Source organism: Trachymyrmex septentrionalis, unplaced genomic scaffold (genome assembly GCF_001594115.1).
Source record: "Trachymyrmex septentrionalis isolate Tsep2-gDNA-1 unplaced genomic scaffold, Tsep1.0 scaffold182, whole genome shotgun sequence".
Classification (NCBI taxonomy): domain Eukaryota; kingdom Metazoa; phylum Arthropoda; class Insecta; order Hymenoptera; family Formicidae; genus Trachymyrmex; species Trachymyrmex septentrionalis.
In genome coordinates, this window is record NW_017304990.1 from 135,147 (window position 1) to 148,656 (window position 13,510).

The 13,510-nt window shown below is 34.7% G+C and overlaps 1 protein-coding gene across 6 annotated transcripts in view; it reads right to left on the reverse strand.

Annotated features, from left to right (window-relative positions):
• The window catches only part of LOC108746602 (nesprin-1), a 100,672-nt gene that overhangs the window by 29,794 nt on the left and 57,368 nt on the right, over positions 1-13,510 (reverse strand). For 3 of the 6 annotated variants that reach the window (XM_018483465.1, XM_018483468.1, XM_018483467.1), the window contains one exon: positions 201-11,234. In XM_018483465.1, coding sequence (XP_018338967.1) covers positions 201-11,234 — 11,034 coding nt within the window. Of the gene's footprint in view, positions 1-200; positions 11,235-11,709; positions 12,026-13,510 lie in introns of those variants that run through there. The other 3 variants (XM_018483469.1, XM_018483470.1, XM_018483466.1) reach the window with 2 other exon arrangements.

Below are 13,510 nucleotides of genomic sequence, written 5' to 3' on the forward strand. Positions count from 1 at the left end.
TTCAGTATCGAACAAGTAAAAGAAAACGTAGTCGTTTTACAAAATGAGAGACAGAGAGAGCGAAAAACCAGTGGTAGACAATCCAGATAACTAAATACAACACGTATATATACATATAGATGTATATATACATATAGCAGCGGACTTGGTTCAAATTTGACTAGAACAAGACCGAGCACTGGCTGTGACGGTGATCGCACCTGGATCCTGCGTATCCTTTCAGCCTCGCCTTTAGCCGTCTCTCTCTCCACCTCCCCGTTCGGGCTGCACCGTTGCACGGATCCCTCCCTCGTCTCTTTACCTAAATGCAGTTTGGATTGTGGAAGGTGGGCAAAGGTCGATGATTTGGTGCAAGTGCTAGGATCATTGGAACTTTGGAAACTATTCGAAGAAGAGACAGGATATTCTCTCGGTGTTATTTCGACGTTTGCAAGAGATTCCATGCACGATTCAATCTGCGAATCCTGGGAAGGAGGGGATGATGACAGGAATCTAGGAGATGATGACTGGACTTCGTTTGGCAACGAGTTATTCAAAGATAAACTCGAATGTAATGTTGGATCCTCGATCGTGCCGAGTGGTAGATTGTGATCCATTGTCCGCTCGCTCTCGCTCGATAGATAAGTGCTATAGTCGCTCCAGCTACATATGCCACCGGGTAGATCGGCTATCATACGCTCTGTCTGAGGTGTACCCAGAAAAGAACATGAGTTTCCACAAGAATCCCATGACCTACTACCACCGCTACCACCACCCGAATTGTCGTCGTCGTGATCTTGGGGACGATCGTCGGAATCATGTTTACTATCATGTGAGAGACTTTTTTTTGTATGTAAGGCTAAGTTCTCGAAATGATCACGCTCGGCTTCGTGATAAGGTCGTTTGTCAGGCCAAAAACCATCATCAATAGACAGGAACCATGAATTAGTTATACACGAATCAGTTGTAGATTGTTCCTGCAGCAAGGATGTTGATGGAACGTGCTTTCGTCGATCGGGATTCAGAACTAAGATCTCGTCCGCTATATAGAACTGGACTTTAGCTTTGGATGGCTCAACTAAAATATCAGAATTTTCTTGTTCGGTACTTGCAATGCATTTCAATTTATTCTCGTCTTCGAAGGATTGTTGTACAGTTGAAGATAATTTATCTGATGGTAGAGAATGTTTTATAGCTGTATTTACCGAGTCACACGGTAACTCCTTTTGCATGCAAACATAATTAACTGGAGTTTCTGTTTCGATTTCATCATTTGTTTTATCTGATATCAATACCGATTCTGTTTTGGTACTATCGTTGTTAATTGTAATATCATGTAGGTTCAAAACATTGTCAGATATAGATAAACAAATATTGTTAGATTCTTTTGTTTGAGGCAAGTCAATTTCAGTTTTTTCTGTCAAAATATCAATGGATACTTCTTTGGCTTCAAGAACATTTTCTTTTAATTCTTTAATGTCTTCTTGCTTAATTGTTTCCGTGGCAATAGAGAAATCTTTGTTAATTACATTTTTTGGAGATTGTAAAATTTCAGCTAATTCATCGTTTAATATTTGATCTTTGATATTTTCTTCCTTAATTTGCGTAATGTCGCATACTTCTATGCCTTTAGATAAATTTACTTTAGTGTTTTCTACAATGGATAGAGTTTCGATTTCCTTAGGCTCAGTAAATGTAGTTGTAAAATTTTGAGACTTAGTTTTATCATCTTGTTGTTGTTTTTCTTTTTTCGATTTGGATTTGCTTTTGGCTTTTTGTTTGTCTTTTAGCGATGTTATATGTGGAAATGAGGTTTCACCTATAGTTTCGAATTTCTCCAAAGGCTTCTCAATTTCTTCTCTTTGTACAGATTGTATCTCAATTATTGACTCATCGTCTATTTTATCTTTTGATGATGCGATTTCTTTTATTTTAATGTTTTCAATAGTATTACATATAGTATCTTTAGATGAATCAGTAAATTTGCTCTGGGCAATTTTTACTTTTTTCTTCTGTTTACGTTTTTCTGCTTTTGTGAATTTAGGAATTTCTTTTTCTTCCGTAATATTTTTTTCTATTTTTTCTAAGTGAGATTCTGTACGTATCTCTGCATTTTTCGATTCGTCAACTATCATTTTCTGTTCAATACTTTCTTTTTCTGTAGTTTCCTTTTCTGTAGGAATCATAACTTGTTTAATATTTTCTTGTTTTTTAATTTTTTCTGCTGGAATTTCTTCATTTTCTGGATACGTAAGTATATTACATGTCATATCTATAGTAACTGCTTCAAGTTTTACTTCATCTAATTTTGGTTCTACTGGCAATTCTGTTTTCTTTTCTAAATCTTCAGCTATAGCTGTCTTTTTGTTTATATTAAAAGCATTTTCGCTCAGTTGTTCAATTACAAATTTTCCCTTTTTATTTTTCTTCTTTTTAGATTTACTAGTATTGTCTTGATCTATAATCGGAAGTGCTGTTATATTCTTGCATTTATTCTCTTGCGCATGCTCTGTATCTTTAATTAACTCTATTTCTTTTATTGATTGATCTTCAATATTTTCTGATTGGATCTTATTATGTTCTGTTTTGTTTTCATTTGCAGATTTATTTTCTTTCGGTTTTTCGATATGTTTTAATTCTTTGTGTTCATTAACTTCAGATTGTTGTTTCATATAATCTTTACCAGTTTTATTCTTTGACTTAGTCTTTTTACCTTTAAGTGTTGTGCTTAGTTCGGATTTTGTTCCTTGAATAATTTTATTCTCAACATGACTTTTATTTTCTGCAAATTGCATTTTGTTTTCATTCGAGTCATTTTTCTGCTTGTCTTTATCTTTGCTGTTAGATGATTTGACATTTTCTTCTTTCATAATCTTTGTCAATTCGTCATTCTCATTAACTGTTCTCTGTTCATTTTCAGTTTTTTGCACAGATTGCTTAATTTTATTTTCAATTTCTTCTTTAGCTTTAATATCTTTACTATTTTCAGATTTTATATCTAGTGTTTTTATTTCTTTGTTTGCATATCTTTTATCTTGCCTAGCATTTCGTGAGCGCGATCTAGAACGTCTAGAGCGTAACTCCTTCCGATTAACAAATTCTATAAAACCCTGTTCGTCTACCTGAACTAAATTCTCTATAGGTTCTTGTTTAGGAGCCTCTTCCACACAAATCTGGACCTGCAGCGGAGGTTCTATATTTTGTTCTGGCTTAGGAAGATTTTGTTCGAGATTAATAATATCATTAACTTCCGGTGATTCTATGGATTTTTTACCAACTATTGCAGCCCATGTATTTTCTGGTTTTATATGTGTTTCATTATCTTTTGTATTGATTGAATCAACAGAGATAGTTGAAATAGCCATTGTTTCTTTTTCCACTTCTTCTACCCAAGGAATTGATTCTTCTTGGGAACTGAGGTTTGTAATAACTGTTTGATAATCAGAAGACTGTACTGCCATTTCATTTTGTTTGTTATCTTGTTCTAACGGACTTTGTAATTTCTCTGTAATAAAATCTTCGTGCATTTCATTTGAAATGGGTGTCTTTACATTGATTGCCGAATGATCTATCTTTAATGGAATAGTTTTTACTAAGTACGTTTCTTCTTGAGAAATCTGAGGAGAAGTTCTTCGGGAGGAGGCTGTAACTTGCGCGTAAGATTTATTACTTTCTTTAAGTTGTTTCAACAATTCTGTGGATTTCTCCTCGATTGGTTTGATTTCATCCACCACTGTTGCCTTTAATTCTTCGATGACATTTTTGCTTATTTGATTTTCTAACGGAAGCAAATGCGTTGTGAGTGTTTCTTCTTTTGATGGAATTTCGCATGAATCATACTCAGTCGGCGCTTGTGATTGTTTTACAACATTTGTGACATTATCATTTGTATCTTGAGTAATAGCGGATATTTGAGTGTTTAAAAAGTCATCTTTCGAAGCAACAGTTGTCTCTGTTGTACCTTTTTTACCAACAATTGCTGCCCATGATTTAGCATTCGGATTTAATCGACTGTCATATTTAGGCATGTCATCTTTTGACTCTTGTTGGTTTTCCACAATTGATGATGTTTCAAATACATCTGATTCTGCTTTAGAGAGAACAATACTGTCATCTTTATTTAAGTTACCCTCACATTTCACCAATGCTGATTTCTCTTTAAGAATAACTTCGGGTTTCTGGTTTTGTTTTTTGGATTTTTTGGATTTCGGCTTACGTTCTTCACGTTTCTCACACTCTTCTTTATCTTTGTGCGATTCAACCTGTTGTTTATCTACTATCAAAGATTTCTCTGCTTCTTTTGTTTTACAATCACTTTTATTTTCCAGTTTATGTTCTTCTAAATTACTTTGTAATGATAAATCGTCTGTTTTAATGTCACTCTGCTTGTTTGCAGTTTTAGTCTTCGCTTGATCTTTAGTTTTTGTGACTTTAACATGTTTTAACTCTTTCTTTTTCCTTGGTTGATTTTTTGTTTTATCGCTTTGTTTTTCGTTCATAACCGTTTCATTTTTAATATCTTTTATGCTAGTATGATATTCATCTTTTACAGCAATTTCTGTTAGGGAAGTACCATTTAAAATTTCAGTTTTTTGTTCTTTTGTCTCAATGTCTTCTTCATATTTCTCAATTACATTTTTCTCTTTAATTTCTTCTGGTTTTTCAATTATTGTTTCTTTTTCAATTTTTTCTTGTTGCTCTTCAATAATTGGTTCTTTCTGCTCTATCATGTCTTCTTGTTTTTCAATTATTGATTTTTTCTTTTTTATTTCTTTTTCTTCGATTTGTTGTTTAGTTTTTGCTTCTTTTATTTCAATGTCTTCTTCCCTTTTTTTAATTTGGCTCTCTTTTATTGTTTCCAACTCATCAAAATCATCATCAATTATTATTTCTTCCTCAAGAAGAGCCATCCAAGCATCATCAGATTCTAGATGTACACATGATACCTTTGCTGGTTTTTCTTTAATTTCTTGATCAGTTTCAATATTATTTTTTATATCGATTTTGTTTTCTTGAATATTTGTATCTATTATTATTTCTTCATCTGTCAACTGATTATTACTGATTTTTTCGATGGATGGTTCAATTTCAACGGAGACATTTAATTCTGTAACTGATTGTGGTATTGAATTATTAGTAATATTAATTAAATCTTTTACATTATTATTAAATAGCGTATTATTAGCAGATGTGCTAACTAAAGTTATAGTTGGTTCTCGAATTTTTTCAATTGATTCTCTGCACGATGGAATTTCTACAAATTCAGAAATATTTTCAGATAATTGTTTTCCTTGTATCTGTACTTCATTTGTTCGATCTTGGTTTTCAACACCTATCAATTTTGTATCTAGCGCTTCATTAATTGTATTTTCTTCCGAATTAAATGTATCGTCAAAATCGTCTTCAATCAGTATTGGTTCATCTAAAATACTCATCCAAGAATCGTCTGAAACTAAATGTACAGATTGTTGTAAATCTTTCGATTTTTTATCTTTATCTTCACTATCATTTGTTTCGATTGCTTCAAGTTTCTCTACAATCGCAATTGTATCCTTTGTAAAGTCAGACACTACGTTTACAGCTTCTTTTTCGTCAACAATTTGTTCCTCTCTTTGTATTGCAGTTTTTATAGATACTTCAGAGTCATCAGAAGAAATAGATACGGATTTTTCAGGCATGAATTTCATTTTAATCCATTGCGACTCAAATTCGTAAAAACTGGTGATCGGATATTTTGGCGCTTCTACGATAAAAGCATGTCTTCTATAATTGCTTTCATTCATTTCTTGGTTCGATGATTTAACATCGATCGGTTTCATTACCGAGTCTTGTACGATTCTTTCTATGCTTTCTGGTCTTGTATGAACTGTAACAGCAGGTTGTACTTTTTTTACTGTTTTAACAACTTTAAAATAACGGTGAAAATTACTTTCTGCATGATTGTAAGCATGGCGGTCCATCGCATAAGGTTTAATAAGATCTAATAAATGTTCAGGCACTATTTTCTTCTTTATTTTCGAACTTTCAGGTATTTCTTTACTCTTTATTTTTCCGATTGTGTTTTCACTTTCGCATTCTATCGCAAATTCTGTTTTTCTATCTACCTTTTCCTGAATATTATTAGCTATTGTATTAGCAACATTGACTTCATTTTCATTTGTACATTTATCGTTCTCAGTTAAAATATTTGAATCAGCTTGACTAGTTTCATCACTTAGTATAATATGATTATTTTTAACTGAATTATCAATATTTTGGCCTTCTATAATATTGTCATTTTGTAAAATAGTGTCAACAGCAATATTTTCTGATGTCGTTGTTATAATAGTATTCTCCTTCTTATTATCATTCTCTCGTTTTTCTTCAGGAATTTCTACCTTCAATTGATTTCCTAATCTTTCTATATCATTTAATTGAGTAATAGCTTCTCCTTTCTTCTCTTCAGGTGGAGTTATTGGCGGGGACTTCTTTGACATATCGCGACTTTCTGAAGTGCTCGAACAAACCCTTCTCCTATCTTGTACGCTACCGAATAGGGCCGTTTTGTCGGATATCACATTGTTCTCGGTGGAAATCGCGGAAGTTAAACCTACTTTTTGAGAAATTGCTGCCTGATCCGATTGCATACTAACGAGAGAATCATTTGGTACCCTAGCGTAAGTAGTAGTAAGACTAGCCTCTACAGTTTCAGGACGCAAAGTGATTAACTCGGTAACTTTGGAACCTACAATTTTGGGAAGGGGTATGTTTTCTATTATTTCTACCGATTTAACGGACTTGACATCGGGTGGCTTGACCTTTACCGATCCTGGAACGCTGGTAGTAGTCGTTACGGTAGTAATCATTTTTTCTATAATCAAAGCCTTCCCTGTCGAAGACGGTTGTTCGGATTCTAAATTATGTGTTTCATCTGTGTATTTTTTATATATTTGAGTTTTGTCGACCGAATCACTTGAAACTTTAGAATCAATTTCAGTTTCATTCTTTTTCGGTGATTCTTGCGTCTTTTCATTATCATTATTATCAATTTTTGCAAGAGATAGATTTGTAAACTTTGGAGTTTCTTCTTTCTTCGTTGAATCATCCTTGAAAACGATTTCCTCTTGGAACTTATCGTAAAAAGACTGTTTCGTTTGTTCAGCTGTATGCTTAGGAGACAGGTATTCTTTTTTCTTCGTACGTTTCGACATTTTTTCCTTGGGTGCAACGTCTTTCGATTTTTTAATATCCTCTGTTAATAGAGAATTCTTATCGTTTATATCGGTTTTAACATCTTTATTTTCTATAATTGTTTCTTTATGGTGATCAAATTTCTTATTTTTAATATTCCGATACTTTTCTTCCATGTCCGAGACGATATTACTTATTTCTGAAGAAACTTGAGATTCTTTAGGGAGTGTTTCTGTAGAAGAAATAATTTCGACATTCTTAGTTACTGTAGTAGGTTTAGCCAAATCCGTCTCAGGTACTGTAGGTTTTTCAGTTGATTTATTAACTTGGCCGAGTACTATATCTTCTTCCTGATCTATTTTAACGTCATGGTTATTTTCAGTGTCTGTTTTTGATTGAATAAGACAGCTGTTATTAGGCACTGATACATGTGATTCAGCCAAATTCATTTTTTCCGAAAATTGCTCTTGGATGATAGTTTCTTTTGAAGGTACAATTAAAAATTCGATATTAAGTTCATCTTTCTTTTTATCAATTTTATTTTCGACATGCTGCGGTATTTCAGTACGATTTTCTTTTCTTTTATCTTGAACATTAGACTTTGTTTTTTCGGATTTTTTCTGTTTCGTTGTTTTTGTCTGACATTTCTCTACTTCTGGTTTTTTAGTTTTTTCAATTATTTTTGTATTATTATTAATTGCTTCTTTCTCATCCATTGTATCGGTCTCTAAATTTTCTGTTGTGAAACTTTCAACTTCTAATTTAGCGTTTGTTTGATGTTCTGTTTCTTTGCTTTCTTTAACTCCAGCTGAATTATACGTTTTATCATTTTTATCAATATGTACAATTTCTTGTACTGTTTGTCGAATTGTTTCAGGCAATAATATTTTTTTTGAAGTTTCCTGAATTACTGCTGCAATTTTAGCTTCATCGATCATTTGTTCTGATTTTGGAACAACGTCATATTTTTCTGCACCATTTACATTTATTTCATCCAAAACTTTGCTTGTTGAAATTACAGATGTTGGATCAATTATGGCCTCAGATTTTATTTTATTTTTAGAGGCTTTGTCTTTCTTTCGAGGATTGGTTTTACTTTTTTTGCTTTCGTTTACATCGCTAGTAATTTTTGTAATATTAAGTGTCTTTGATTCGGAATCTTTTATTTCAATATCAGTTAGTGGTTCAATTGATTTCAAAGATTTGTCCTCAATTATTTCTTTAGTACTGATTTTAAACTTTTCTTGATTTATGTTACTATCTTTAGCTTCCAGTTTTACCTCTTTTGACTTTGTCTTATTCTTTTCTTTTTTTGAAGCATCTTTATGTTTTTTTGTATTTTCGATTTTTGTAGACGTATTTGTTTTTTCATTTGTACCTTCCAATTCGATTTTTTGAGTAACTAATAATTTTACATCTTTTGTTACATTTTCATCGACTATATTTATTTTATCCTTTTTGTTATTACTTAGAACATCCGATTGATATTGCATTTTATTTTCTGAAGATTCTCCGTTTTGTTCTTTTGTTTTTGTATCTTTATCAATTTTGTTCTTACATTTCGTTACATTGTCGAGTTTGTTAGAATTAATGTGGCTATTGTTGTCGATTTGCAATTCTTTCGATATTTCCTTGGTAATATCTTTTTGGACCTCCTCTTCATTTTTGGAATCTGAGACTTTTGCATCCTTCGTATCTTTTTTATCTTCCACGTCATCTTTTAAAATATTTTTATCGCTTGCTTTGATTGTACTTGGCAACATGGCGTGTTCCATAGATATAGTTTCTTTTGTTCTTGTTGCTTCTTTAGATTTTTTTGATTTCTTGGACTTTTCACCAGATTTGCTTTGTTTTTTATCAATTTCATCGTTATATTTTTCTATCGTTTCATTAACAGAATCTCGAGATTTGGTTTCCTTATTTTGCTCTTTAAGCTTGTCTTTTTGAGATCTTATTTTTTGTTTATCCATATCCTCAATCTCTTTAAGGGCTTTGTCAATTTCATCTCCTATTGATTTATCCATTTTCTTTTTCTTTTGCCTTCGTTTCTTTTCTTGCGATGGATTTGTATCTAAATCGACTACTGACTGTTCTTGCTGCACTGGTTTTTCCTCTTTTTGCAGGCTATCGCTGATTTTATCGAGAAACGATTCATCTTGCATTTCCAATTGCTTCGGCGGAGTTAATTTTTCGTTCTTTTGTTTCTCCTTTGATTTATCGATAGGCTTTCGAGATTTTTTCTCATCCGTCTGTTTAATTTTGTCATTCGAGTGCTGATGCCTCTTCCTGACCTCCCGTTTCTTCATCGTGTCCCAATCGTTTTCTTTGGATTGTTTAGATTGCTCATCAGATGTAACCGCGAATGATGACGACTCTTGTTTGAATTTCGGTTCCTGCAATGGTGACAACTCGCGAGATGATAACTCGAGTGACTCTTTTGGCGAATCAGAACGTTCTTTACTTTGATAATTCACGGCTGCCGATTCACTAACTATGCGTGTCGAAGTAACACGTGAACTGAGTCCATGCGAAAGTATTTGCGCGTACGAAAAGGTTTGCCCTTTGGTTTCCATATTATTCAGTGATGACGTATTCCTTTCTTCTGTTTTATTCGTTGTGGAAGTTTCTACATTTGAGATATTTACAGATTTTTGCTGTTCAGGCTTATCGATAGATTCAGTCGCACTCACGTCTTCAGATTGTCTAACTATTGGCACTTCAACAGGCTTTTCCATCACCATCGCAGTTGTATGTCTCATATCATCAACGGGTTGCTGCATTGGAGCCTGCTGATAAATGTCCGATGCCGAAAGATATGCAGTTGGCGCAACGTAATGTTCTGGCGCGTAAGCTAAGGGACTGTTATCATAAGGATTCAAGCTCATTTGATCGAGTTGCTGTACTTGCTGATGATGACTGGACGGCGCGTAAACGTACGAACTTACTGGATACGTTCCGAGATGAGACCCGATGAAACCTACCAATTCCGGCATCGTTTCCGGTATCATATATTCATAGATCTCCGTCGGTTGCTGTTGTCTTGGCACATTCTCATAAGATTTTACATGTTGCAGCACATTGTAATCTTGCAAAGATTCATCAGTCCAATTAGTCGGTTCAGATTCAGTGTAATTTTGATCCTCTGCTTTCTCCGTTTCAGGTTGACAGTAAGTCTCTGTGATTTGCATGTTTCCCGCCTCTATTTCTTGCATCGGTACAATTTGCTGGATCTCTGTGACTTGTTGAGACTTTTTAGCGTTTGCGATATCTTGTTCCGTGACTTCTTCCACGCGAGGAACTTCCATTCGACTCCGTCGAGATTCTTCGGATAAAGAAACCATTTTTTGTCTAGGTGGTTGCGCAGGAGAAGTAACCTGCGTTGTCTGTATACATCCACGGAGGATGTCAGCGTAGGAAGTAGAACCGGGAACCCACATGGGACTGGGCGAACGTCCTCTTCGTTCTTCACATGGTGCTAGAGAGTTCTTCGCGGGCTCCGTTTGCGTTTCTTCCCTGGAATTCGCGCCAGGTCCAAGATTATCACATCTGTCGACTTCTCCTTCTTGATCCGCTATTATTTTGGGATCTTTCGCTTTGGATGAGTTTGTCTTGCGTGTAGGCGATCGTCCTCGACGTGGCATGGATAATTCGACTTCGGGTACAGCTTGTTGACATTCTTCTGCACCGATTGTACTTCGGTCATCTGTTATTGGCACGAGTGTTTCGGTTTGTTGTTGCGGTTTATTTATGTTCGTGTCGTGATTTTTATGAATCTGCATCTTTGAGATTTGTGTCTCGTCCAACGAAAGAGGATGTTCCATCGTCAACTTTTGAGCTTGCATAACCGTGGGTCGTAATACTTGTGCGGTCATGGTAGGAGGAGTGACTTCTCGTTGGTGTCTATAGGGACTACAGTTTCTCGAGCTTGGACTATTGGTACGTCCTGCTGCAATATCGGCATACGAGGCTTGGCCTATGAACCGGTACTCGTTGGTGGGTACGTAGTATGGATCCACCTCGTGTATCTGATCTACCAGTGTCTTGTTGCGTTGCTTCCAATCCTCCACCCGTTGTTGCAGGCTCTGCTTTATCCACCGCGGAAGGTCAGCCAAGGCACAGCAATGGAATACATATACTATGTCAATTTTAAGTCTCTTTACATTCATCGTGGGATGGGGGAACGATATTATTTTTAAAGCCAAGGTTTTCATTTGAGCAAATCGCATTAGAGTACATCGAAAACCTCTCTGTGTACGTAAGTAAAATGAGTGGATTTCGTGAATGAATGTACTTGAACATCGATTGACAATAAACGAGGTTTTTATTTTTCCTTATTCAATCACATCGTATGGCTATTTAAGCACAGATATTTAGGTCAAGAGACGCGCGCTCATACATGATAATATAATCGAGTCTATAATCTCGTAGAGTGATAACTATTAGAAAATCAGTGCTCGATAAAAATTTACTTAGAAAAATTACGTGGTACTAAACTAAGTCGTTTGATCTTATAAAAAAACGTTGACGATGAAGGTAAGAGTGGATTTCATTTTGCATCTGTTCTACCTCGCCTTTATCGTTAATGTTTCCTTCGATCAGGTTTTACATGTGTAATTTGAGACGCGGCGGCTATCATCGTCGTTATTCATCGATAATAGCGAGTAAGAATTATTGAACCGAAAATAGAGGAGATAACTTATTCGAAATGAAACGAAGATAACGACGATGAGAGCCGAATTCATTCAACGGGGGTAGGTCTCTATTGTCATGGGTCCAAGGGCTCTAAATCTGGTGTGCCTCGCTGTACGAGTAGTTTAGATCTCTCGGTGCGCGCCTGGATTTTACTTTGCAAGGATTTGATTTTCTCGCGATAAATCTAACCGCATACAGAATCGCAAATCGAGAGCGTTAACACGTCGAACGAGCGAGAGGGACGGAACGAGAGTAGTGAGGTCATGAGGGTTTTAATAATGAAGCAGACATTAAGTAAGAAGGAAGAACGCAGAGTCGTGAAAAATTCATGATGAATAACGAGCGAAATGGTAACGACCATTTTGATAACAACGTAGACGTAAACGACGATGATCGCAAGGGGAGATTGAAATACGATAACGATGGAGATAGCGAGGATAGTGACAGATAAAGAAGCACAGGTAATCGTTGGAAATGACAAAGGTATAAAGGAACAAGGGATACATCAAAGAAAAATTCATAAATGAAACAACTGATAAAGAAATGAATGCGATGAAATAAGAAAAAAATAGATATAACAAATAAACGAAAATTAAAGCATATTGCAAGAAAATAATTGTAGCATTCTATTTATATGTCTTGCATGATCTCGACACGCGTCTTGACATTGGAGGTCACTTGATTTTCCTATGGCTTTTACAGCTACATGATTGTTCGTCTGAATTACGAAAGTCTAACACAAAAATCCAAAGATCACGTAAGGGATGCGTACGTGTGAACGGTGCATGACACGCTTTACGTGAATGTGCGGCAGTACTTCGCGTTTTGCTACGTGGTCTTTCATTCTAGAACGTAAGGCATATGTGCGTGATTGCTTATTACGTAAATACACGCGCGCACACATGAACAGAGATATATATGTAAAGAGAAAGATACGTATATATTATAATACACATACATGTGTGAGAGTATATATACGAAGATGTAGCGATATACACGCGTGATAAGTGAAACAGTTAAACCATAAAAACCAGAAAAAGAAACACAGAAAACAAGCAAAATCAAGTAATCCCCTTCAGAAATGATAGTACAAAAGTTTTGCAAGATTAAATGATCTTAAGAACTAGGATTCGAGGAGGAGACTATATGTGTGTACCTTGGTGAGAAAAGGAAAAAGGATCAACATAGTTAGAACATGATACCAACCAGTACCCTGTAAGCGGTGTACCACCATGATGAACACGAAACCAAAAACTTCCGAGATTCGATTTCGTACAATTCGCAAATACGTATCATTTATCTTACAAACAAGAAAAAGAATAGAATATAAATATTTATTTTAAATTTATTATATATATTGATTTGCATTGTGTTTATTGTAAAAAGTATAGATGGTTTTAGTAAATGTTAGTAGATGATGTAGTTATTTGACAATAAAAAAATTTACAAAATCCTGAGCAAAATTTAAATTTGTCTGTTCGATAATTCAATTTGTGTGAACTTGAAACGCGACGTAAATAATGTACAATTAAAAAATAGCCGTATTCAATTAACAAATTATGTAAGTTCTCGAAAATAATGTCGATATTTAATGAAGTTTTGACGCATGAGAATATAAAAATAAGATTCGCACGTAAAAAAGAAGGATATAGGATAAAAGGTAGGTATA